The 24,751-nt window shown below is 34.9% G+C and overlaps 1 protein-coding gene across 1 annotated transcript; it reads right to left on the reverse strand.

The window, feature by feature from the left end:
- Positions 1-5,775: 5,775 nt before the first annotated feature.
- Positions 5,776-22,143, reverse strand: ADAMDEC1 (ADAM like decysin 1). The gene is made up of 14 exons (XM_008702062.2): positions 22,031-22,143; positions 19,959-20,074; positions 19,031-19,107; positions 18,202-18,280; positions 16,655-16,731; positions 15,443-15,629; positions 15,163-15,225; positions 14,356-14,427; positions 13,892-14,061; positions 13,457-13,538; positions 12,645-12,775; positions 11,276-11,453; positions 7,699-7,784; positions 5,776-6,440 (listed from the first exon to the last, which is right to left on the reverse strand). The coding sequence occupies exons 1-14, from the start codon at positions 22,116-22,118 to the stop codon at positions 6,434-6,436; spliced, it is 1,413 nt and encodes a 470-aa protein (XP_008700284.1). The 5' UTR covers positions 22,119-22,143; the 3' UTR covers positions 5,776-6,433.
- Between the last annotated feature and the right edge of the window lie 2,608 nt (positions 22,144-24,751).

Genomic DNA, 24,751 nt, shown 5'->3' on the forward strand with positions numbered 1-24,751 from the left:
TTCAGTCTCCCCTTTTAAGTGTTCACAATCCTGTTTCTCTCTTCCTTTTCCAAAAAATATATCACACAACTTCGCTCACAAAGGTCTTTTGTCTTGTCTCTGTCTTTGTTTCCTCATCTGCCATGCAGTGTCATTTTAAGTCTTCAAGTTGTCTTAAGCTCTCCTGTCTTTGTACTTCAGAGTCTCTTCATTCATCACCATCCAAAGAAAATCATTTTTTTAATTAATAATTTTTTTATTATATTATGTTAGTCAACATACAGTACATCCCAGGTTTCCGAGGTAAAGCTCGATGATTCATTAGTTGCGTATAACACCCAGTGCACCATGCAATACGTGCCCTCCTTACTACCCATCACCAGTCTATCCCATTCCCCCACCCCCCTCCCCTCTGAGGCCCTAAGTTTGTTTCTCAGAGTCCACAGTCTCTCATATTTCATTCCCCTTTCTGATCACTCCCCCTTTCTTTATCCCTTTCTTTCCCTACCGATCTTCCTAGTTCTTATGTTCCATAGATGAGAGAAATCATATGATAGTTGTCTTTCTCTGCTTGACTTATTTCACTTAGCATTATCTCCTCCAGTGCCGTCCATGTTGTAGCAAATGTTGAGAACTCGTTCTTTCTGATAGCTGAGTAATATTCCATTGTATATATGGACCACAACTTCTTCTTTTTTTTTTTTAATGGTTTTTTATTATATTATGTTAGTCACCATACAGTACATCCCCGGTTTCTGATGTAAGGCTCGATGATTCATTAGTTGTGTATAACACCCAGTGCACCATGCACATGCGTGCCCTCCTTACTACCCATCACCGGTCTATCCCATTCCCCCAACCCCTCCCCTCTGAAGTCCTCAGTTTGTTTCTCATAGTCCATAGTCTCCCATGTTTCATTCCCCCTTCTGATTACCCCCCCCCTTTCTTTATCCCTTTCTTCCCCTACCGATCATCCTAGTTCTTATGTACCATAGATGAGAGAAATCATCTTGACTTATTTCACTTAGCATTATCTCCTCCAGTGCCGTCCATGTTGTAGCAAATGTTGAGAACTCGTTCTTTCTGATGGCTGAGTAATATTCCATTGTATATATGGACCACAACTTTAATCCAGTCATCTGTTGAAGGGCATTCGCTCCTTCCACAATTTAGCTATTGTGGACATTGCTGCTATGAACACTGGGGTGCATATGGCCCTTCTCTTTACTACGTCTGTATCTTTGGTGTAAACACCCAGTAGTGCAATGGCTGGGTCATAGGGTAGCTCAATTTTTAACTTTTTAAGGGACCTCCACACTGTTTTCCAGAGTGGCTGTCCAACACATTCCCACCAACAATGTAGGAGGGATCCCCTTTCTCCACATCCTCCCCAACAATTGTTGTTTCTTGCCTTGTCTATTTTTGCCATTCTAACTGGCGTAAGGTGGTATCTCAGTGTGGTTTTGATTTGAATTTCCCTGATGGCTAATGATTTTGAACATTTTTTCATGTGTCTGTTAGCCATTTGTATGTCTTCATTGGAAAAGTGTCTGTTCATATCGTCTGCCCATTTTTTGATTTGTTTATTTGTTTCTCGTGTATTGAGTTTGAGAAGTTCTTTGTAGATCTTGGATACCAGTCCTTTATCTGTAGTGTCATTTGCAAATATATTCTCCCATTCCATGGGCTGCATCTTAGTTTTTTTGACTGTTTCCTTGGCTGTGCAGAAGCCTTTTATCTTGATGAAGTCCCATAAGTTCATTTTATCTTTTGTTTCTCTTGCCTTTGGGGATGTGTCATGAAAAAGGTTGCTTTGGCCGACGTCGTAGAGGTTGCTGCCTATGTTCTCCTCTAGGATTTTGATGGATTCCTGTCTCACATCGAGGTCTTTCATCCATTTGGAGTTTATCTTTGTGTATGGTGTGAGAGAGTGGTCAAGTTTCATTCTTTTGCATGTAGTTGTCCAATTTTCCCAGCACCATTTATTGAAGAGACTGTCTTTTTTCCACCAGATGTTTTTTCCTGCTTTATCAAAGATTAGTTGTCCAAAGAGCCGAGGGTCCATTTCTGGGTTCTCTGTTCTGTTCCATTGGTCTATGTGTCTGTTATTGTGCCAGTACCATGCTGTCTTTGTGATCACAGCTTTGTAGTACAGCTCGAAATCCGACATTGTGATGCCCCCAGCTTTGTTTTTCCTTTTCAACAGTTCCTTGGAGATTCGGGGCCTTTATTTTTTCCATACAAATTTAAGGACTATTTGTTCCAGTTCTTTGAAAAATGTCCTCGGTATTTTGATCGGGATAGCATTGAAAGTGTAGATTGCTCTGGGTAGCATGGACATTTTAACTATGTTAATTCTTCCGATCCATGAGCATGGAATATTTTTCCATCTTTTTATGTCTTCCTCAATGTCTTTCAAGAGTGATATACAGTTTCTAGAATATAGGTCCTTTACGTCTCTGGTTTAGTTAATTTCAAGGTAACGTATGGTTTTTGGTGCTATTGTAAATGGGATGGATTCCCTAATTTTTCTTTCTTCAGTCTCGTCATTCTTGTATAGAAATGCAACTGATTCACAGAAAATCATTTTGATCAATAAGATAACACTTGTTATGCTTGTCTCTTAATGCTTTCATTAAGACTCAAACTAGGTAAAAGATATAAAAATACTTTGAAAAACTTATAACACTGAGCAGATAGATGGTAGTCTTTTGATTTTGCTTTGGTTGGAAACAGAATTGTGCTTTTGAAAGAATTTCTTGATGATAAAAACACATCACATTTTACTGTTAGACTATATGCATATTGCCAAACATCAAAAGGAAACTATTCAGATGTTTGGTCTACCAACATGTCAGCCATCTGGAGGTTTCCAAAAGAGTATTTATATCTTTATTATAGCCATGCTCTTCTTTTTTTCTTTCCTGAATAGTTCTATGACACCTGATAAATTCAGTGGAAAAAGTTTCATTTAAACTGGTTTTTGGTGATATGCTGGGTATACACAGCTTTTAAAGTTGCCCAAATCTCTAGGCCCCTTTTTGGAAGATGCATATCTTTTCATGATAAATGAAGAATCATTAAGAAATTGAAAATTACGTAATAGGTCTTTTTCACTAGACTAAGGTTTAGGACTTAGACACTGAAGCCACTTGGAGTTAGGTGTTGCGCTCCCCCCGCCCCCTGCCATGATATACACCAGTTTTTGAAGCTTGAATGTTACTAGGTAGAGTTTGGAAGGGCCCTCTGCACCTCATTGCCCAGCCCATATATCTATATTTGTCTCAAGTAACTGAGGTAGAACATTCTTTGAAGGTGGAAAAGAACCAGAATCCTGACTGCTTTCCTTTGAGGTTTATAATTCTATGTTGGATAGATTGGAGTAGCCCTGATCAAGGCAAATTTCAGAAAGACACAAGGGATCTTTTAGGTAAAAAAACATAAAACACTGGAAGGTAGAGAAAAAGACCAGATTATATACCCGGATTTACTCAGTAGGGGAGAAGAGTGTGGAGACAGGTTCAGGATCAGATTTCTAGGCTAATAGAATCCATCCTATTCTGAATACAGTGAAATGGTTGCATGTATATGACTTAAAAACTTTACACTTAGTGTGCTCTAGTCAGTGGTATGCTGGTAAAGTTTTAATAATTGACTCTTCAGAAAAACAAATGCATGTATGCACATAAATACATATGTTTATTGTAAATTTTACAGGTAGAAAGTATGTGTGACATATAATTTTAAAATAATAAAATATGTGATATTCTTTATTGTAAATTCCATACAGTCATTAGGTTTTCACAGAATGCTCTCACTGATTTCTGTTGAACATTTATGTCTGAGGCCAAACTATAGTTGCATGTGATGTGTGAGTCTAATTCTGGTATGAATATTAGTTCATATCTTTGTTTATGCAAATGAGTGAAATTGAAACATCAAAGCTATATGTTGGAATTTCACTCATTCGTCAAAGATGTAAATAACTTTTTTGCTGAATTGGATAAGAGTTTTCAAATACTGAAGGAATAGTATCTCAGGGTTTTATGCTATTCACATCATAATTGCTATAAAAACACATTTTTTAAAATTTAATCTGCATTATAACATTTTTTCTATCACTTTCTTAAGTATAGACAATAAGCAAATCAATAAATGATTAATAGTATTTTCTTTTTTCTGTAATATAATTTTCCCACCATGGTCCATTTCAAGCTACCAGTGTGACATCACTGAACGTGCAGTAGAGGTGTACCATTGCTATATGCCCCCCGTGGGTGTACAGCACTGCCAGCACGCAGCTATGGTAGAACTAAACAATCAGAAGAACATAGGTTGAAATGTAGTGTAATAGGAAGTTGTCAGTTTTGAGTATGCCCTTTGCTTTTGTGATGATTAATCGTATGTATCAACTTGCCTGCACCATGAGGTGCCCAGATTAAACAATATTGCTGGTGTGTCTGTATGAGTGTTTCTGGATGAGCTTAACATTTGAATCTGTAGACTGAGTAAAGCAGATTGCCCTCCTCCACGTGGGTGCCTGATATCCAGTCTGTTGAGGCACTGAGTAAAACAAAGGGCAGAAGAAAAAGGAATTCACTCTTTTTATTTTCTGTGTGCCTGCCTAAGCTGGGACATTCCATCTCATTTTCTCCTGCCCTTGGACTAAATTATACCACCAGCTCTTCTGGCTTTCCAGCCTGCAGATGGCAGATTCTGGGACTTCTCAGCATTCATAATCATGTGAGCAAATTCCTCCTAATAAGTAATTCTTCATAATAAATCTCAATCTCTCTATAAATATGTATATTATATGATATATAATAAATAATGTATGTAATAAAATACATAAATATATATCCATGACTAAATACATAAAATACATAAAATAAATATATCTCATTTTATATCTATCATCTATCTATCTACCTATCTATGTATTATCATTTATCTATCTATCATCTATATTCTGTTTCTCTGAAAAACTCTGAAAAGCCTCTGAGAACTCTATGAGATTAAATATAACATATTTAATTATAAATTTATATTTATAAAAATTTATTGGTTTTGAGTAATGGCTGTGTTTCATAACCAACTCATAATATTCCTGAAAATCTAACAATTGACACTCACATACTCACTGCCTATAATTTTTGCAGCTCAGGCAACTTTACTATAAGAAACCTTTACCTGAGCATGAAGTAGGGGAGGGAAATATGCCAAAAGAAAGCTTTTTGCCTTGGAGGAATTGGTGGAAGTCTGTATCCTACCAGTGGACAGTGAAAATATTGACAATTTATGCACGTGGGCTGTAGCATGGCTCTCAGTGACATTGGACATGCAGCTTCACCTGTAGCCCTCGTAGTGCCAAGCCCAACAATAACAGTGAGGCAGTGAAGGGGGAAACAGGTGACACTTGTAAGCAGGGCTTTCTGGAAGGTTGTTCTTTTCAAAGCCCAATCTTTAGATGTATCTCTCATCTCCTGTTCTCCCAGTATAAGCATCAGTGGAATTTTGAGTAATTTTTTTCAATAATTGTTAAAAAATTTGTAAAGAAAGAAACCTCAGAAAGAAATCTAATCTTCTTGTGTGACAGGCCTCAAGTCATTTCATTTTGGACATTAAAAGATGGTGTGGCCTTCTTTTTTCATCTTCACATGGTGATGCCTGGTTGCCTGTGGCAACACTATTAGAGGACCACAGGGGAAATAGTCAAATTAATTATGTGAGACTTTAACACCTAATGCAAACCTACAACAAAGCTGGAAAATATTCAAAAAGTTGTGGTTTTATTCATTGACATTATAGGGTACATTAAATCAACAGATGGATGAAGCATTCCTTGATGGTTAGGCTAAATTGTGAGCATGAAGATTTCTCAAAATTAACACTATCTGTGATGGTGAGAGGATTATACAAGACAAAATGAAAAATGTTTATGCTTAGTTAATCTTGACATGATACAGACACATGATATAGACAACTATCTCACTTCTAAGAGCAAGGTAAGTGGAATACTGAGGATCGGTACATGACACATGAATTCTGTTCTCCCTTCTCCCACCAAAGGCTTCACTCATCAAGGGGTCTTATTTTGTCATGGGCTATACTAGTAACATGAGAGTGGGGTAAAAACATAAGCCACTTGTCATTTTACAGTTCTGATTGAGCTTGCATAATTTGAGGGGTTTTGGTCAAGGGCTAATTTCTTTCGTTCTCCAAAGAGCAGAGCTAGGCAACAACCTTCACCATCCTTAAAAATACATAAAGATCAGGCTTTAGAAAACAGGAAATTTCACTGAGTACATTTACCTCTTGGCTGGACTGATAACAATGTAAGAAGTACAATGCCAAGTGAAAAGCAAAATATATCTAAATACGAGATTCCTGGGATGTTTAGATTTCTTCATTCTTGTCCTAGCAAAGAGCATCTCAATGAAGTAGATTCTTTGATTCATTGTCTGATTAAAATAAAAAAAAATTGGAAGCCACGGTTATTACAAATTATAAAATATTATGTAACATTGATAACATTTATAAAGTTTAAATAATACTAAGAACCCTACTGGGTGACAACAACAGTAGCTCCATTTTGTAGGTGAGAACACTAATCAAATAACTTGGTTTGAAGTCCCACAGCTAGTTTTGGGCAGAACTAAGAAAAGAAGGGAAGTTTCCTGAGTCCATTTCCTTTCCATGATACTAGATTGCCAATCTTGCCCAGTAATGGGACATGTACACCTATCATTCCAAGCCCCTGAGGGGTTGAATGGGTATCTTTTGAGATGCTAAGTTTTTGTCTCTGTGACCAAATAAGAAGATGGGCATAATTTCCAGAGTTCCCTGCAGAGTGGATCACACGGTCCGGGTCAAATGGGGCTTGCTGAAGGAATGGGTGCTGCTCCTCGTCTTAGGACCTGGCTGGTCCTTTCTTAAGGAAGTGGTAGTCGATGGTTTCTGAGTCAATTATTCCCTTTATAATGTTTCTGCAGGTTCAATTCCAGAAAAGATTCAGGGGAGGGAGTGGGGAGTAATAGCACTTTCCGTGTATTTTATCCTGAGTTTTTCCCCATTTATGATTTTTGTTGTTCAGAGACTATTTTTCACTGAAACAAATACCATATTCAGTCAGAGCAGTTGGAGTCTCTAGCCCAACTGATGTAGGATTCTATAAAACCCAAGAGTAATACATAGATTATAGTTTATTGGAACACTTAAAAGGAAGAAAACTGTCAAATCATATAGTATATGTTCTTAAATGTTACTGATTTTCTGACTACCTTTTAAATTACAATTATCAGCTCTTAATCAACAGAGGGTTTTTTTAAATGAACTTTTCTTTCCCTCATCTTAGTTTGTATTAAACTCATTACAACCTCACAGAAATTTATAGTTTTTAGCGTAGATTTAAGCAGTCTTAATCTCACATCTCCCAGATGACCATGTAGCTACTGTTCTCATTAGTATATTAGTAAACACACAACCCTGAGTTGTTTTTGTTCAGTGTGGCGGCTTTCTTTTTTCTTTTCTGAAATTGAATTATTTTAAAAATATGAAGTAAAAAATATTAAAAAATAAACAATAAAAATTTCAAAAAAATAAAAATGTGAAGTGAATTTTGTTTTATTGTATTGCAGAACTCAGTGACACATCTTTCTCAAATCTGAAATAAAAGTGAGAAAATATTTGGGAACAAAGAAAGAGAAAAAAATGTCTTACATGATATGGTTCATAGTGTCTCCTCTACAATCAGCTTCAGATTTTAATTTACAGGTCATGGCCTCACAGCAAGGATTGGAACATTCCTTTAAAACACACACACGATGGGAAAGTGGGTTCAGCATTTTTTTCTATAGACCAGGTGCGTACAATTTTAGTACAAGATGGCAAAGAAATTTCACTTTTTAAACTAAATTACTCTACTATACAGATTCCAGAAGAAATGACCAAGGAGACAATAATAGAAAATAATGTTAAGTGCAATGAAAACTACTCTTAAAAGGACAAAAATAGAATTATCCAAGAATTACCACAAATAGATTTGACCTAGATGATATTACATGTAAATTAATTTAAAACTTCCAAGAAGAATATTTCTATACTATTCAAACTATTTGAAGGTAGGAAAAAAATTTAAAACTCTCAATTTATTTTACTAAGCCTGCATGATTCTGATAATGACAGCTGGTAATGAATACACACACACACACACACACATTTACACACACATTTACACACACACACATATGCATACACACACACATACACGAACACATACACACACATACACATGTATACATACTCACCCATACATATACACACGCACACATGCATACATACACATACACAATTCTCATTTTTGAATATAAATGCAAAAACTTGAATAAAATATTAACAGAACAACAGATTATTAATATTATAACTCTCCATTACAACTATGCAGGGTTTTTTTTTTCACCAAAAATACAAGGGTGTCTGCACAATACAGAATAAAGTGATATCATCCATCACATTAAGAGACTGAGGGTAAAAAACAACTAATATTATTGTGATAGATGGCAAAGATTAGAAAATAAAGATAATCTATAAAGAAAGAAAGAAAATCTATCTAATAAATAGCAAAAATATAACTAATAAAATAAATAGTAAGACATGGATTATTCATAGTCTATATTTTTATGAAAATTATGACAAATGCTATGAGAGAGAAAAGATATGAAAGTATAATAATAATTGGAAAGTATAAATCACATTTTCATTCTTTATATGTAGTAAAATATTTGACCTGGGAAAAAATAGAGAATCAACTCTAAAAACAATAGATGAGTCACTTTTTAAAATAAAGTCACTTTTTAAGATAATAATAAAATAGCATCAAAAGGAGTAATAAAGTAGAACCTAATATAAAAAAGTAAACATTACACATACTAATAGCAAAAAGAAAAATAGAAAAGAGCTTCATCATATGCAAGAACTACATGAAGAACTTTATATTTATATCGAGGGGCGCCTGGGTGGCTCAGTCGTTAAGCATCTGCCTTTGGGTCAGGTCATGATTCTGGGGTCCTGGAATTGAGCCCCACATCAGGCTCCCCGCTCAGCAAGGCGTCTGCTTCTCCCTTTGCCCCTCACCCAGCTTGTGCTCTCTCTGGCTATCTCTGTTGCTGTCTTTCTCTCTCTCTCTCTCTCAAATAAATAAATAAAATCTTTTAAAAAATTAAAACAATAAAACAATCATATCATGAAAATCCCAGTGACCCTCAGAGCAAAATATGAATTTCATGCATTTCAATCAGAATCTCAGTTGTATTTATGAGCAAACTGACCAAAAAAAAAATACCAAGTTATATGGGAGAATGAACACTGAAGAATGACAATGCATATTCCACCTCAAAAAATGAACACACTTGGCACTGCAGATATTAAAATGTGTTCTATGACTAAAGTCACTAAAATAGTGTGTGATGCTTGTGTGATAATATCTAGGTAGATCGGTAGAATGGTTGTTTTTAAGATCTAGAAAAAGACCTAAATGGGTACATAAAAATAGTAAAATAGCATATGGGATCATGGAAAATTGGATTTTTCACTAAAAGATACTATATAATGTTTATATACTACTTTTTAGATAGGAAAACAGCTATTTAAAATTCAGCTGTTCGTAAGTCTGACCTCTAGTTTTATTCAACTCCTTAAGAAGAAAATCAACACAAAATGGAAGCCATACAGGAGCTGGCTGATAGAGTATATTAGACCTCACCCATCACATAGACGGTGTTTCTCTCTCTCCCCGTCTCTCTTTGTCAGTGTGCACTGACTACAGGCCCTGGGCCTGCTGAGATCAGAAGTACCCTGGGTTGTGAACAGTTTCAGTGGTCTTCCACCCAAGAAGCCATATGGGAATGCAAGCAAGTAGGAATGAGATAAACTTATATCTAACCTATTATAAAGTTACAAATCATTTCCATTATTTCGCATTTCATTCTAACTGAAAGAGTATTTGTAGTACTCTTTTTACAAATGATTAAGTCACACCATGAAATCTACTAATGTAATTCAACAGCTTAAAATGTCTGAATAAATAACTGAAGGACAGAGAAAATTTATGCCCTCTCCATTGTCATAGAGCCTCTTAAAGTAATGAATTAATCTTGGGTTGCCACAGGCTTCATTCATTACTGGCTTTGGATCTTTGGAACTAGTTACTTAACTTTTCTGAGTCTCACTTCTCTAAATTGGGATAATAACAAAACCCATTCTGTAGGTTTGTTGTGAGTAATAAAGGAGATATGGTGTGCTTAAAAATTTATTTTGCTGATTGACACATAAAAAAAATCTCTTCAAATAGTAACTCATTTTTTTTCAGTCTTAAAGCAAGAGAAGATTACTAGGAACTCAGAATGTTCTCTTAGAAACTAGTGTGGGATTGCTGGCCAATATTTTATCAGAGACATTCTTTACAGTATACTGATACCTTGCAGGTGTCAGATTTTTATAAAGATTAGCAGAATTATAGTAATTATCTTAGATGTTTTATATTAATATCCCATTTTCTCCAGGTTTATGTGATTTTTCTTTTTCTCCTCTGTTTCGTTTGCTTTCTGGTTTATACACTGGCTTGGTGAAGGAAGGCCAGCTCTCTTCATGGAGAGAACTTTCTTCTAGATTTGTAATTGTTTTCATTAAACAAATGATCAACTGTGACTAGGTGATTTAAGAATTTCTGACCAATATGTCTAGGAAAGATTGTAAGTGACATGTTAAAGATTTACTTCTTTACATTGAACTTTATACAATCATCCCATAAGTGTATGCTGGCTTTTGAAATGCCTTTCAAAATATGGCTAAAATCAGTATTAAAAATACTAGTGTGGGGCACCTGGGTGGCTCAGTCAGTTAAGCTTCCAACTCTTGGTTTCAGCTTAGGTCATGAACACAGGGTTGTGAGATCGAGCCCCATGTAGGGTTTTGTGCTCAGTGTGGAGTCTGCTTAGGATTTTCTCCCTGCCCCCTCTCCCTCCCTTTTGCCCCTCCCCTTGTTTGCACTGTCTCTCTCTCTCTCTCAATAAATAGATAAATAAATAAATAAATAAATAAATAAATAAATAAATAAAACCTTAAAAAAAAAAGAAAACCACAAGTGCAACCCTATTTTTTTTACTATGATGCCATGTTTGTCTTTAGAAAGAATTTCCAAAAGAACATTCCCTGAAGAAGGAAAAGAAAAAGAAAACAGCATAATTCTCATGCTGCAATAACTCTCTAATAAATTTTTAAACTGTGGATATTTTCATACCTTAGGAGAGCCACAATCACAGTCTTCTCCTAATTCCAGAAGTTGGTTCCCACACACCGGTTGTGTTATTATGTTTTTAGGAATTGGTGCTTGCAGTAGGCACTTTGGTCTTTGAGATAAAATGTATTTCTCAAAATGTGAACGGCAGGTTGTACTGAAATCCTTTGGGAATTTTGAACTGTAAAGAGAAGAAAAATCATGATATCTAGTGATAAATTAACATGAGAATCTGACTTGTCTAACTCTATCACCTGGTTCAATGGGAACTCCAAATTCAGTATCTGTTTAGGACTGCACTATGTCACATGTGGAGGATGAAAGAGCATACATATTACACTAGGAAAATTGAACTTGTGGAACTGGAAGATTTTAAATTCCTGTGTGGATTCAGTACTGTCCTAAATGGCACGAATGATGAATGAGTCTCACCATTTGTGATCACCATTGAGGGCTGAGAGGTAAGAGATAATAATAATGAATTAGTGAAAGGGAAGAATTGCAGACTTAGGATATATTTGGATATAAGTGGATGTATTTCTCTACCTATTCATGAGAAAGGTATTCTTTTTTTATTTTTCTATCCCAAGTCCTTGCAAAGTGACTGGCTTAGAAGCTAATTAATAATAACATAAAAATGGATTGAGTGATTAGTGATGGAGATATATGACTGCCATCATTATCTTAGATACATATTTTTAGAAAACATATTATTATTTAATAGAAGTTGTACCTCTTAATCCCCTTCACCTATTTTACCCATCCCCTACCCCACTGTTAACCACCAGTTTATTCTCTGTATTTATGAGTATATTTCTGTTTCTGTCTGTTTGTTCATTTGTTTGTTAATTAGTTTTATGTTTTAGATTGCATTTATAAGTAAAATAATGATATATTTGTCTTTTTCTGTTTGATTTATTCCACTTAGCATAATACCCTCTAGGTCTATCCATGTTGACACGAATGGCAAGATTTTGTTCTTCTTTATGGCTGAGTAATATCCCACTGTCTCTGTGTGTGTGTGTGTGTGTGTGTGTGTGTGTGTAGCATTTTCTTAATCCATTCATTTATTGATGGACACTTAGGTTGCTTTCATCTTGGCTATTGTTAAAAAATATGTTATTTAATGCTAAAGTTATTTTAAGTTAAAATAACACAGTTACCATACTCATCATCTCTAACTTGGCATACTTGGAAATCTTAAATAATGAGCCCCGATAAGCTGGTAAAACCTGTGCATCAAGAGACTATAGGGTGAATTAATGTGATTCATAGCCCTTGGCAAAAAATACCCATTCACTATATAGACTGAATCTGAATTCTTTAAGATATAAGAATATATATATTTTTCTCAAGGGTGACAAGGTCTCACCTCAGGTATTGATTCATCACACAACTCCCTGAGGGACACTTGGTATAATATGGAACATCGGGCATACCAAGGACATGACCCAACTCATGTGACATCACTCCTACAAGAGCCACATTATTCTTTGTCTTAGCCTGGAAAAAAAAAAAGAAGAAAGATCTATTACTTATATTCAGTTATTTCCTAGTTTAATAGAATAGTTTGACAGATGAAAAATAATGAGTTATTAACTTTCTTTCCCTGTCATCGGCTATTGTAAAATGCTGAATTAACATTTGAAATGGCTGGCTTCTGTGAATCTAACCGTTGAATCAGTGTTCAATAAATATTTTCTGAGCTAATGAGGAGTTCTTGGTAAACAAGGAGTAAATTAAGGTAATTACATTCTACCTAGGAAGTACCACACTAGATGTTCAAAGGCCTCCAAAACCTATTGTCATAATGCTTGACATAGGTAGTACTTGGCCATATGACACCAAAATGCACCTTCTCTGACCTCTCTGACCATTGATGCTGAAGATAATTTGAAGTTGGCTCAGGCCACAGAGGGCATCTGGGTTCCCTTTCTGTTCCAGTCTTCCTGTTCTTATTCCCTAATACAACTAAAGAATGAAGACTTCTGGAAGGCCCAATGTAAGGAGATATTCTGTTTCACAATCCAAGGTACCTTCAGCGTAATGATTTACCAGTAGGTTCATTTCTACTTTTATTTACTGACTCAGCAAATGTTCTTCAGGCTAACTCTGTATAAGGCATCATTCTGGTCTTCACAGAGGACACAGAACCACAGGGAGCCTTACTGTGAGTTTACAAACCTCAATAACAGCAACCGAAGCTGGGGAACACAAGGAATTCGAGGCTGCCATTCCTACACGTCCATGGTTGAAACCAATTCCACTGTGTGAAAATTAAAGATCTATTGTCAGGATCTGAGTCTTTGGAGCCATTAGCTTTTGTCAATTATGTTTTAGATTTCCTGTGTTGTTCCACCCTTTTTATATTCACTAGGCTCCAGAAATGTTTCTGCTGTTCCATAGCATTATATGATCACAGATGATCACCAGATCCAGGAGTTCGTTTAGTAAACATGGGTCTTCACATTCTTACAGGTGAATTCCTACTGGTAGAATTTCAGGCTCTCTGACAACTGATTGGGGAGATATAACTGAACAGAATTCTCTGCCAAGAACCTTTTGGGTTAACTCTCCACTCTGCCTACATACACCTGGCCCCAGCCAGCATATGCTCACCTGAGTAGCTGTGCATGGTCATGTATCTTCATTTTTCCCAGGTTAGAACGATGCCAATTCAGAAAGTTGTTAAAAGTGTCACCTGCGTTGGCTACCACCTTGATCTTATCACCATCTGACCAGATTTCCATACCTACCAATGCCACTTGAACATCTATGGTATTATAAATCTGTGGGAAGAGCATTTTTCTTCATTAAAATGTTTGAGATTTCTTTATTGTCTTAGATCTTTTGTTGACCATAAGTGATGGATAAGTGTATAATATTTTGAAAATAGAAATCCTGGAAGTTGCCTTTGCTATAGTACATGTGATTTTTACCTTGATGTTGATCCTTGCCTGCTAAATTTCCCAAAACTGCTGACATTAAGCCATTGTGACCCTCCCAACTCCTTATTTGGTGAAACCATAGGGAAGCCCCAAGCTTGTATGTGGAAATACATGTTTACAGGACAAATATCTTACCACATTGAGTAGGTTCATCACATCAAACACAAAGCTTCTTATCAAAGTTAGATTCCCCTTATATGTGTTATACTGTAAAGTACAAAATGCAAACATAATTTTTAAAAAGTTGATGTGGTACAGGATTTAACATTTTAAGAAAAATTATACATTTCAACATAAGTAAATGTGTATTCATTCATGTCTGACTTATATAACACCGTGTTTCAACAAAATCTTTTTAAAGGTCAGAATTTTTTGGTAAGAAAAGAAGTAGAAATTCTTATATTATCAGTGTTTTTCATTTTTAACTCGAGGAAATCAAATTAACAATTTCAATATTTCTAACAATTTCAGTATTATTAAAATTTGATTATAAAACAATATTTGCTACTTTAGGATCACAGGTTATAGTATTTTTATGGCTATAAGTATAATTTGTAAAATACATATAATTTTGTATCTACTTTATAATTACATAATAGAGTTAGAATTTTAAAAATATTTTAATAACCCATTCTTTTTTGTTTTTCATTATTATGGTTGATTTCTTACAGCTATCTTGTATAAGAATACTTCCAATATCTGAATATATTGGCAGCAGGTGGATATTAAAGGGTCAGCGAGTGAATGAGACTAACAGAATATAATAAAAAATTATTATATAAAAAAAAGAACTACAGCCAGCAAGGCAGTTAGAAAAGACATGACAATCAGGTAGCCAGAGTCTGCATTTTCAGCTAGGATAGCTTAATTCCTTTGTTCGTTTGATAAGAAAACTTAAAAGTTGACTTAACTGCCCAAGAAGCATACATATTTCATACTCACAAAGGCATTATCCAGCACCAACAAGAGATCAATGTATTTCTCAGCCTGAAGAAAGTCTTCTTGCTTTACAAAGAGTAAAATAACATCATTAATAATCATCTTTATTCTAAAAGATTGAAAAACTTGCAATGAGATTTTTTTTTTCCAGAGGGAAATTAAGTTAAATAAGTAAATGAATTATTGGCTTTACCTGTACCAGTAACTGTTGAGCACAATGGTATACCATATATCATTGCTGAGATAATTGGAAGAAACAATGACACAGGAAATCTACACTTACCTCTGGGCTTTTGAGTGACCTGGAGGTTCGAATACGGCCCTGTTTCCTGCCAACACTTCTTACACCACAAGTGTGATTAGCCAGGTCCAGCTCCTCCTGGTTATATGTGAGCACAGCGTGTTCTTCTTGGTCTGTGCTTTTCAGAGGCTTTATCATGTATCTTTGGTCATGATGTGTGAAGTATCCCCTGTGAGATACAGAGACTCATTTCAAGATTCTTTGCCACAGAGTCACAATACTGATCAGAACAGAGTATACCTCTCCCTAAATCCAAAGCTCACACATACAGTTTTCATTCAGAGGCCTTCCAGCTAACTTTTGCTAATTTAAGTTATAATCAGTACTGGCCAATAGTAGAATGAAGTCTATATTATTTACTAGAAAATTCTGAACAAAAATTGCTAAGATGAAGCTATCCCAAAGATTTTAGAGTTTATATCATAAGCTCAATAAATATTTGTCCATAGTTTATTTATACTCTTAGAAAACATTTTTTGGCAGGTCCTAGGAATATCATGGAGGACAGAGTAAAGAGGTGTTTAGATACTGAGAACCCCAGAGAAGAGAAAGAATCATGAGCAAATCAGCCAGAGGAACAGGTTGTAACTAGTGGTAGCTTAGAGAATTCTTCTTTTTAGTAAGAAAATCAGTTCAGAAATATAAAATGAACTCATATGATGGAGGATTACAAATACAGCATAGATAGTCATTAAAAATTACGTCTGTGAAGGTATTTTATGATATGGGAAAGGCTTATGATATCATGTGGCATGAAATATGTTAGAAGAAAAATTATATATATTTTATTTCATATTTCAACCATGTAAAAGATATATGTCTATATGCATGAAGGCTGCAAACATGACAAAATGTTAATGATAGTAGTCACTCCTAAACACAATTTTTTGGTTGGTATTTTCTTATTTATACTTTTTCTTACTTTCCAAAATTTCCCTAATTGGCAAGAATTATTTTTGTAAACAAAATTATCACACATGTGCATGTATGTGTGAAAGCATACACTGTTAAAAATTATGTTAAACATAATTATAAAATGATTGCAAAGGTGATACTTTAATCTTCATTTTAACAGCATTTTATCTATGCAGAAGATTTTACCAAGATTAATAAGAAGACAGGAAATGTCCAGGAAGACTCAATTCTGTGTAATAGAATGGTACTTAATGTTTAACATTTTTGCAAGTGACTCACCTCAACCCATTACAAGTACTAATGCTGGCAACAGAATCCTTTTCATTTAGTATGTGTCCTTTATAGTAGCAATGTTCCTAAAGATGGGATAAAGAAATATATATTTTTAACTACAAGAATAAACATATCACAGTTGTGGTAAAAGCTGTTATTTTGAATACGTAGGAAGGTTCTTCAAATTATGGTGGCAGCCAGACCAGTTCCCAGAAACAAAAACAGTGATAACTTCAGAGATTTTACGACCTGTTCCACTACTGATCCTGGAAACTCCATATTTGATGATTGATTTTCTTTCTGGCACTAATTGCACGAAAGAAAAGTCCAAGGAGTGTGAACTTAAAAGGGCTCACGGTGAAAGCAATGCCGCATCTGAGAAGTGGCCAGCCCCCCTGGGATTGACAGTACACCTAGAGAGCTCTCAGGTTTGAGCACCCACTTTTGAGAATCTGGCTTTCCTGTGCTGAGTCCCTAAGTCACTGTGCATCACATATCAATAAAATGAGGTACCCATTTTTCTAGATTCCAGGGTTCTTAAGAAGTCACACTACCATTCCTAAGCCCGTCATGGGGCTGGTCCAACTCATTTTAATTGGTGTGTTAGTTGAATCCCTTTACCAGCATCAAAACCACAGAAAATTGTTCACAACTACAGATTCAGACATAGTTGGTGCTCCATATAAGCAAAGTAAGGGGTCACTTATGTAGAATGATCCAACAAAGCTATTGAATAAACTCTGTTCAGAATAAACTGATTTGTTTTAAGGGTCTGAAATTCTATGTTTTTCTTGATTTGGAAGAAACCTTGTCATCATAAACATTTTCTTGTAGAGGACTTGGAAAAGATACCAAATTAAGATACCATCAGCCATTCACACTTGAGCATGAATTAATTTAAATGTTAACAAAAATCCAGATATCCATGAAATGAGAAATTTTATGTGAGAAGGGAACAAAGAGCCATTTTGTGACTGAAGTTTTGTCTTTTTATACACACATACATGTTTGGGGGTGCCCAAGGAGAGTGGCTCTGAGAAATTCACTTAGTTTGGTAATACTTCATAATTGTCTTTTTGTGTTCTCTTTCTGTTCTTACCTTGGCATTGATTTTCTATGTCTGGCATCTAGGCCTTGGCATTATCTATGGCATGGCGGTTTAATGAGATATAAAATTAAATTAATTAAATAATTGATATTCCATTTCTCACCTCAGGATATATGCATATATTGTTCAAAAATAATAATTAATTATATGATGTTTCAAGTAGCCAGCGGGCAGAATATTTCTAACCTTTTGATAAGATGGTTTAGGGGAAAGTGGACTTGTTGTTGCTTCTGCAAATGCAATACTTGGAAGCCTCTTACTGTCCTTACCTTTAAAAAATGATGACTATGATTTTTTAATATTTTCATCTGTTGTCTTATTGGTCATAGACAAGCACCTTGTTTCCAAGCCCTTTGATTTCTTTTTTAGCTGTCCTAGGACCTATGCATCTTACAACATAAGTGGCAGATCTCAGAAAGAGTCCCAGAAAGCATTCAGAACCTACCATGTTCTGAGGGCTTGTAGTGATTTCCTCTCCTCTGGGTGAGTAATATGTTTCAGTGTAGTTTGGCCCCAGGAGATGTCTGCAAAGTTCAAAAATTTGCAAGATACACTTAGGGTGATAATAAGGACTATTTATTGTTCCTGACATGACCTTTAGCAGTAAAAGAATGATTACGTCTACAGTGAGAAACAGCAGACATTCTGACCTATTAATCCTTTTCCAACGTTGGAACGTTGCTGAAGCAAATCAAAGCATTAATTATGCCCATTAGGTTCAAGAGAAAAAATGCCCCCAGATACTTTTCAGCTACAAATTCTCTATCCTCAAATGGGTTATTTTGGGACTCTTTGCATCAAAGACCCAGCCTCTAGAGGGTCTCTGAAGGGTTCTGGGTCACAAACATTCATAAAAGACCATGTATCAGGAAGAAGTTTACGAACAGATGGAGAATTTGGTGGAGCCCCATCTCCAGGGATGTCTCAAGGCTCTGTGCCCTGAATGACCCTTACATATGTTCTTATAAAAATAATGGGAAGCCACGTCAAAAATTTGAGTTCATATGGGTAGAAAAGATTTTCAGTAAATTGGGAGAAGTATTAAGGAAGAAAAACATTTATCTGTGTTGCTCTCTTTGCTTTATACTTTGCATATAATTTCCTTAGAAAGCAACAACCTTCTTAGCTAACATTAGCACAATCTAGTAACATCTAAACCTCAACATGTTACATGTCTTCTATCTCAAATCACACTAAATAGAGTCTCAAGAAGGTTTACTTTTCCATATTCTGTTAATATTCTAGTGATTAAACTTTCAGGAAGTACAACTTACTTGCTTTTTTGCAGGTGAAGAACAACTTCTTCTCCATTTAACGTAATCTGATACTGAAGTTCAGGTTCATATCTTTCCTAAAAAATATTTAATGATATACTGCTATCAATTTATATTTCTGAGTCTATCTAAAATAATTATAATACAATGATACATGTAGCATATATAGAAGAAAAATTACAAGTACCTAAAATATAAAATAGTTCTTTTATATACTTAAATATATAAAATAAAACACAAATCATACATTAAGATGGATTTCCAAAAAGTACAATAATGCAGTAATAATACTCAGATTAAACTAACTGTACTATGTAAGATAAGAACTTATTAATTTCTCTACTGTACAGTATCCTGTCCTGTATATCTTAATGGATCACTAATGGTATAATAATAAGGCACATATTTTTATTACCTTAAAACCAAACAAAATATACTAAAGAAAACTAAGAACTACTAAGAATTAAGTGAAAATTATAAATATTAGCAACAATGTAATGAAGAGTTAATATCTTTAATAAATTTTGTAAATCTTGCTAATTAATGAAATAATGTTGAATTCTCCATTATAGACAAAATGGCCAAGGAGGAGGCAATTCTGTGGGGCAGGAAGTGAGGGTATGGTTTGGTGAACTTGGCAGGATACCTTTCTTTCTAGAAAATGGCTTTCCTTCCTGTGCTTTCCCCTAGCCTCCAAACTTGGAGAAATGTCTAAGTAGCTTTATTCTTTCTGAACAGGTGAAGCCGTTAACTCTCTTCCTACTGCTTAAATGTAAAAGCATTCTGAGAATCCCGTATTCTTTCCTGGACAAAGAGGAGCTGTGAATATGGGCTTCAAAAGTCAACTATTAAGCATCACCTCTATTAGTGAAAAGTCTCTCTGTTGGCTCTCTGGTTGTGAAATCCCGCTATCATTCACATTACTTACCTCTTTGCCATTCTCTGTCTGGTTGTTCTGTATCTCCCTTTTGTGTAAAATGTGTAGTTTTTTAGGATGAACTACTTCATAAAGCTCTAATTCAGGTGTTTGCTTTAAGGATATTGCTAGAGAAAAAGAGATAATATTAACATAACACAAATTAAAAGTCTTGGGTTTTGTTTTGGTTTGGGTTGGTTGGCTTTGTTGAAATGGCATAGAAGACTGAATTCCCATCCGGAAAGTAAGCATTAAGAAAAGAAAGGTCCTCCTTCCTCCTTCTCCTTATCAGCTTTGATAACAAAGAAATTTTCGTTTGCTCTATCTGTTAATTCTGGAAAGATAGGGAGATGACGAAATAATTCTTCAGATGATTTCTCAGTACATGGGAGATTATCAGAGCCAGGATTCTGCCCTGTAGTCCAGTTCCCTCTTCTTCTGTAGTCCTCTTCAAAATTGTGGATTTTTCTCTCAGTGTTCTCAGAGATCTCTGTTTTTCCTTTCTATGTCTTTTTTTCTTTGTGGTGCAACCCCTGGCTACCCCTTCCAAAAATCAAATTTTTCATAAGCAGGTAATACCTCATTATTAGGGAAGACTCTACTAACCACTATTTTATTTCTAATTATAACAATAAACCATTATGTTCTTCCTCTCATTAGCATTTGCCCTTAAGACTTCAGATTTCATAGGAAGCAAAGTTTTTGTCATCCCCTATTGAAGCAATTTCAAAGCATCAAATAGCAAGTAGGAAAATCAGGTAGCAAGTAGGCTAAATGCCCTTCTTGATACACTTGGTATAATATTACATAGACAATTTTGTAATTTGCTTGCATATAGTAGGAAAAGAACTTATCAGAGCCAAAAGATGTGGTCTTAAGCCCTAGCTAAATGACCTTCTAAAAGTTATTTTGCTTTCCTATCAGTTTACTTATCTAAATTAGAGGTTGGTGTAAAAATTGAATAACATAAAATATGTAAAGTTATGTAGTACCAGTCTAGAAAGATGGCAGGTGCACTTTATCTATTTTTTCTTTTAATTGTTCAATCACTCATGTAAGGTCAGTCATATTTTTTAAAATAAATGTCTGTGCTTAGAGACGATTTTCCACTGAAAGACAGGGTGATCCTGGGAACACAAGTAGTTTTATACCTGGCTGATATGGAGAACCTGAAGGAAAATAATCAAGCAAAAATTTTCTCCTACTCAGCCCCCAGAGTTCTGCTATGATGTTATCCCAAGGAGGATTCATTACACAGGAAAACAGGAAATTTATAAATATATTACTAAAAGTTTTTTTTATCAATGGAGAATATGAATCCAATTAATGTAAAGAGTTGTGGAGTTGAGGTTAGAATAATTTTTTTTTAAAGATGTTATGTATTTGTCAGAGAGAGCACAAGCAGTGGGGGCAGCAGGCAGAAGGAGAAATAGTTCATTGCTGAGCAAGGAGCCCAGTGTGGGACTCCATCGCAGGACCCTGGGATCGCAACCTGAGCTGAAGGCAGATGCTTAACCGACTGAGCCACCCAGGTGCCCTAAGGTTAGAATAAATTTTAATAGATTTTATTCTTACAGTGTTCAGTTGGTCAATTAAGTTTTAATTTTGCTTAATACTGCAATTATGTCCTATTTAATGCTAATTTTACTTAAATGTCTTCCTTGTCATCCATTCTAGCACAGTTTTTGGTCGGATTGTGTCTTGATAGGTGATTGTCTCCTTATGGAGTAGAAAATACCAATGTTATTCAAGATAACATTGGAGATGGTGAGAAAATTCTTGATTTCTGGTCTGGAAGCTAATCCTCTGGTGTTATTTGGACTGTGTGTTTTAGAAAATACAATTATAGATCTAGTAGCATTATTGAATGAAAAGTAAAATTTCAGGTACATCCTAACTAAATTATTACACCAATTACAACACCTTGACTATGATCATGGAGTTTATGTAAATTGAGTAAATATACCAAAATGCAAACAGTAGTGATCTTTGGGTCACATAAGAATGTTACTTTCTCAAGGATACTTTAAAAATGCATTAAATAATTTGATTTTTGTATAAAATGTCAGTATTTTAGTGCTTACCTTGAGTTTGAATGATGAGCCAGAGGACAGAAAGCAGTGCCAAAGACATGTTGCCTACTGCAGATAGCTGAGAAGTCCCACACAGCATGAAACTGGTCTCCCCAGTGGTCCAGTTTTATCTTCCCTACTTCTCTTTACAAATTGGAAAAAAAAAAAAAACTCCCCAAAACAGAAAACCTCAAGCATTCTTTGTGAAATTAGGGAATGTTTCTTAATAGTGTTGGGAAATTGCCAAGAAATTGCAGTGTCAAGATCATGAGAATGTTCCTCATTTAAGAGAGGTGTTTATGTCTGTGGTTACAGCTTGTTAAGGAATTTATATCTGGACAGCTGCTTGGCCCTGGTGTTCCTGTAGTGGTGGGAAAGAATCAACTGAGACTGAGATGCCTATGTGCGTATTTGCATACTCACCAAACTGAACCACCACAATTGCCATTCAGTTACCTTATAGAAATTGATCTACAAATTTAAAAAATATATTAGTAGTCCATGCATATTTTGAGAAATTGGCACAGAGAACACAGAATCTATAAAGGAGGTACTAGGTAAAGTCTTACAAACTGGCATATTGTAATCTGTCTGACCTTTAGTCTCCTTATCTGTAAAAATAGATAATAACAATTTCTACCTCAAGCTTCTTACGAAATTTGTATAAGGTAATACACACACATGCATGACACGTACATATGTAAGACTATAAAGAAATGTGCAGTGTAAATTCTATCTGCAGTATGAGCCTCAATCAAATTATCCTGCATATGAAGCACATTTGAAGCACACTACTGCTGAAAAATTACAGTATTTTTTGGATTACAAAAATAATGCATTTTCACAGTCATAAATATCAAGAGAATATTGAAGAAAAAAAAGTTGATTACCCAACAACCCAACATCAGGAAAGGACTTCCATTAACACTGTGGCATTTTATATCTTTTCTATTTACTAATGAAAAAAAGAAAAGAAATAAAAGAAAATTAAAATTTATAAATTTAAGTTCTTATTGTATAGAGGGTTTTGGGAACCTGTTATTTTTTTGCACAGCATGAAGCATTTTTGTGTTTATGTGTATCTCAGTGTGTGTCTTATTTCTTCAATTGCCACTTCTAGTTACTTCTTGTGGATAAATTACTAGTTACTAGAAATGCTATTAGTTAAAAAATTGATGTGAGATTCTTCATATACATTGACACGATACTTCTCAGAGAATTATCACCAAATTATGTTTCCATTTATAGTTTCCCAATCTAGAAATCTGTGCTCTTTAACTGCTGAGGCTGCTTTTCCCAATACATTTGGGGACTTACTAGGATGTGATTGTAAGTTTTATAGTTACTTGTCTATGTCTAGCTTGTTTTCTGTCCTCTTATATTCTTTTGAGTCATTTAAGTTTTCTTTGTAATTTTATTCTTATTTTGCTGATCCAGAAGATCAACATTCTACATAAATCCTATAGTGGTTGCCATTAAAATTTAACAGAATATAATCTTAATTATCATCTCTACTATCAAATAATACAGGACCTCGGCACAGTTTAACTCTTATCCATAACCCACTGCTTGCCACCTTACATGTTGTCAAGTATTTTAGTTATATCATGACTCTTGTGCTCAAGATAGTCATTATAATTACTTGTGTGTTGTATACAGATGATGCTAATTGAAATCACTCACCTATATACCACCTTCTTTGCTCACAGATTCTTTTAACATCAGTCCTTTTTAAAAAACAGAAATTTCCTAGTGAAACATATAGTTGACCCTTGAACAAACGTGGTGATTAGGGGTGCTGACCCCCTGCACAGTTGAAAATCTGCATATAACTTTCGACCACCAAAAACATAACTAATAGTCAATTGTTGACCAGAAGCCAACCGATAACATACATTGTCTACCTACAATAAAGTAAGATAAAGAAAAGAAAATGTTGTTAAGAAAGTCATAAGGAAGAGAAAATAGATTTACAGTATTGTACTATATTTTTCTCAAAAAAAAAAAATCCAGGTATAAGTGGACCTGTGAAGTTTAAACCTGTGTTGTTCTAGGTTAACTGTATTCTTTGATAAACACTTCATTAAAATATTCTTAGGGAAGCACTTTCTTTTTTTTAATTTAATTTTTGCTGAGAGTACATTTATTTACCTTATTCTTTAATGGTAATTTAGCTGGAAATACACTTTTAGAATGATAATTGATGTCTTTCAGTATTTGGGAGCTGTTTTTTTTTTTTGTTTTGTTTTGTTTTTTTACCTTTTGGCAACTATTGTTGCATTGAAAATTCTACTTTCACTCTATTAAGAGGAATTTCATTTTGTTTATTAGTTATCCAACAGTATTGCAAGATAAGTTAAATATTTATGGAGGCCATGTTAAGTTTGAGTTTATACTAAGTTAATACTGCATTTCTGGGCATTCCAAGATGACCCTGATATAATCCTTACTATTGAGATATTCCTGCAACAAAGTCTAATTAAGATAAATCTACAAACAGATACAATTTATATAAATGGTAAACATGAAGATTGAAGTTTGTGCATTGGTTGGGGTAGATTTTAGAAGCCCATCATTTGGTGGGTAGAGAGAACTAGATAATAGCTGAAAAACAAATAGGGAGGAGGAGTTAAGATGGTGGAGGAGAAAGGGGGCCCAAAGCTTCCCTCATCTCTTGAACACAGCTAGATAAATATTGAATCATTTTGAACACCCAAAAAAAGATGTGAGGAT

The sequence above is a fragment of the Ursus maritimus genome, unplaced genomic scaffold (assembly GCF_017311325.1).
Source record: "Ursus maritimus isolate PB19 unplaced genomic scaffold, ASM1731132v1 scaffold_11, whole genome shotgun sequence".
In the NCBI taxonomy this organism is placed as follows: domain Eukaryota; kingdom Metazoa; phylum Chordata; class Mammalia; order Carnivora; family Ursidae; genus Ursus; species Ursus maritimus.

What these genes read in the sequence shown, in the direction of transcription:
- ADAMDEC1 (XM_008702062.2), bottom strand. Translation starts at nt 22,118, where the DNA reads ATGCTGTGTGGGACTTCTCAGCTATCTGCAGTAGGCAACATGTCTTTG. An exon ending in GCTCATCATTCAAACTCAAG is followed by an intron (nt 20,075 to 22,030) that starts GTAAGCACTAAA and finishes CTTTTTCTCTAG; the next exon opens with CAATATCCTTAAAGCAAACA. An exon ending in CTTCACCTGCAAAAAAGCAA is followed by an intron (nt 18,281 to 19,030) that starts GTAAGTTGTACT and finishes TGAACTTTGCAG; the next exon opens with ACATCTCCTGGGGCCAAACT.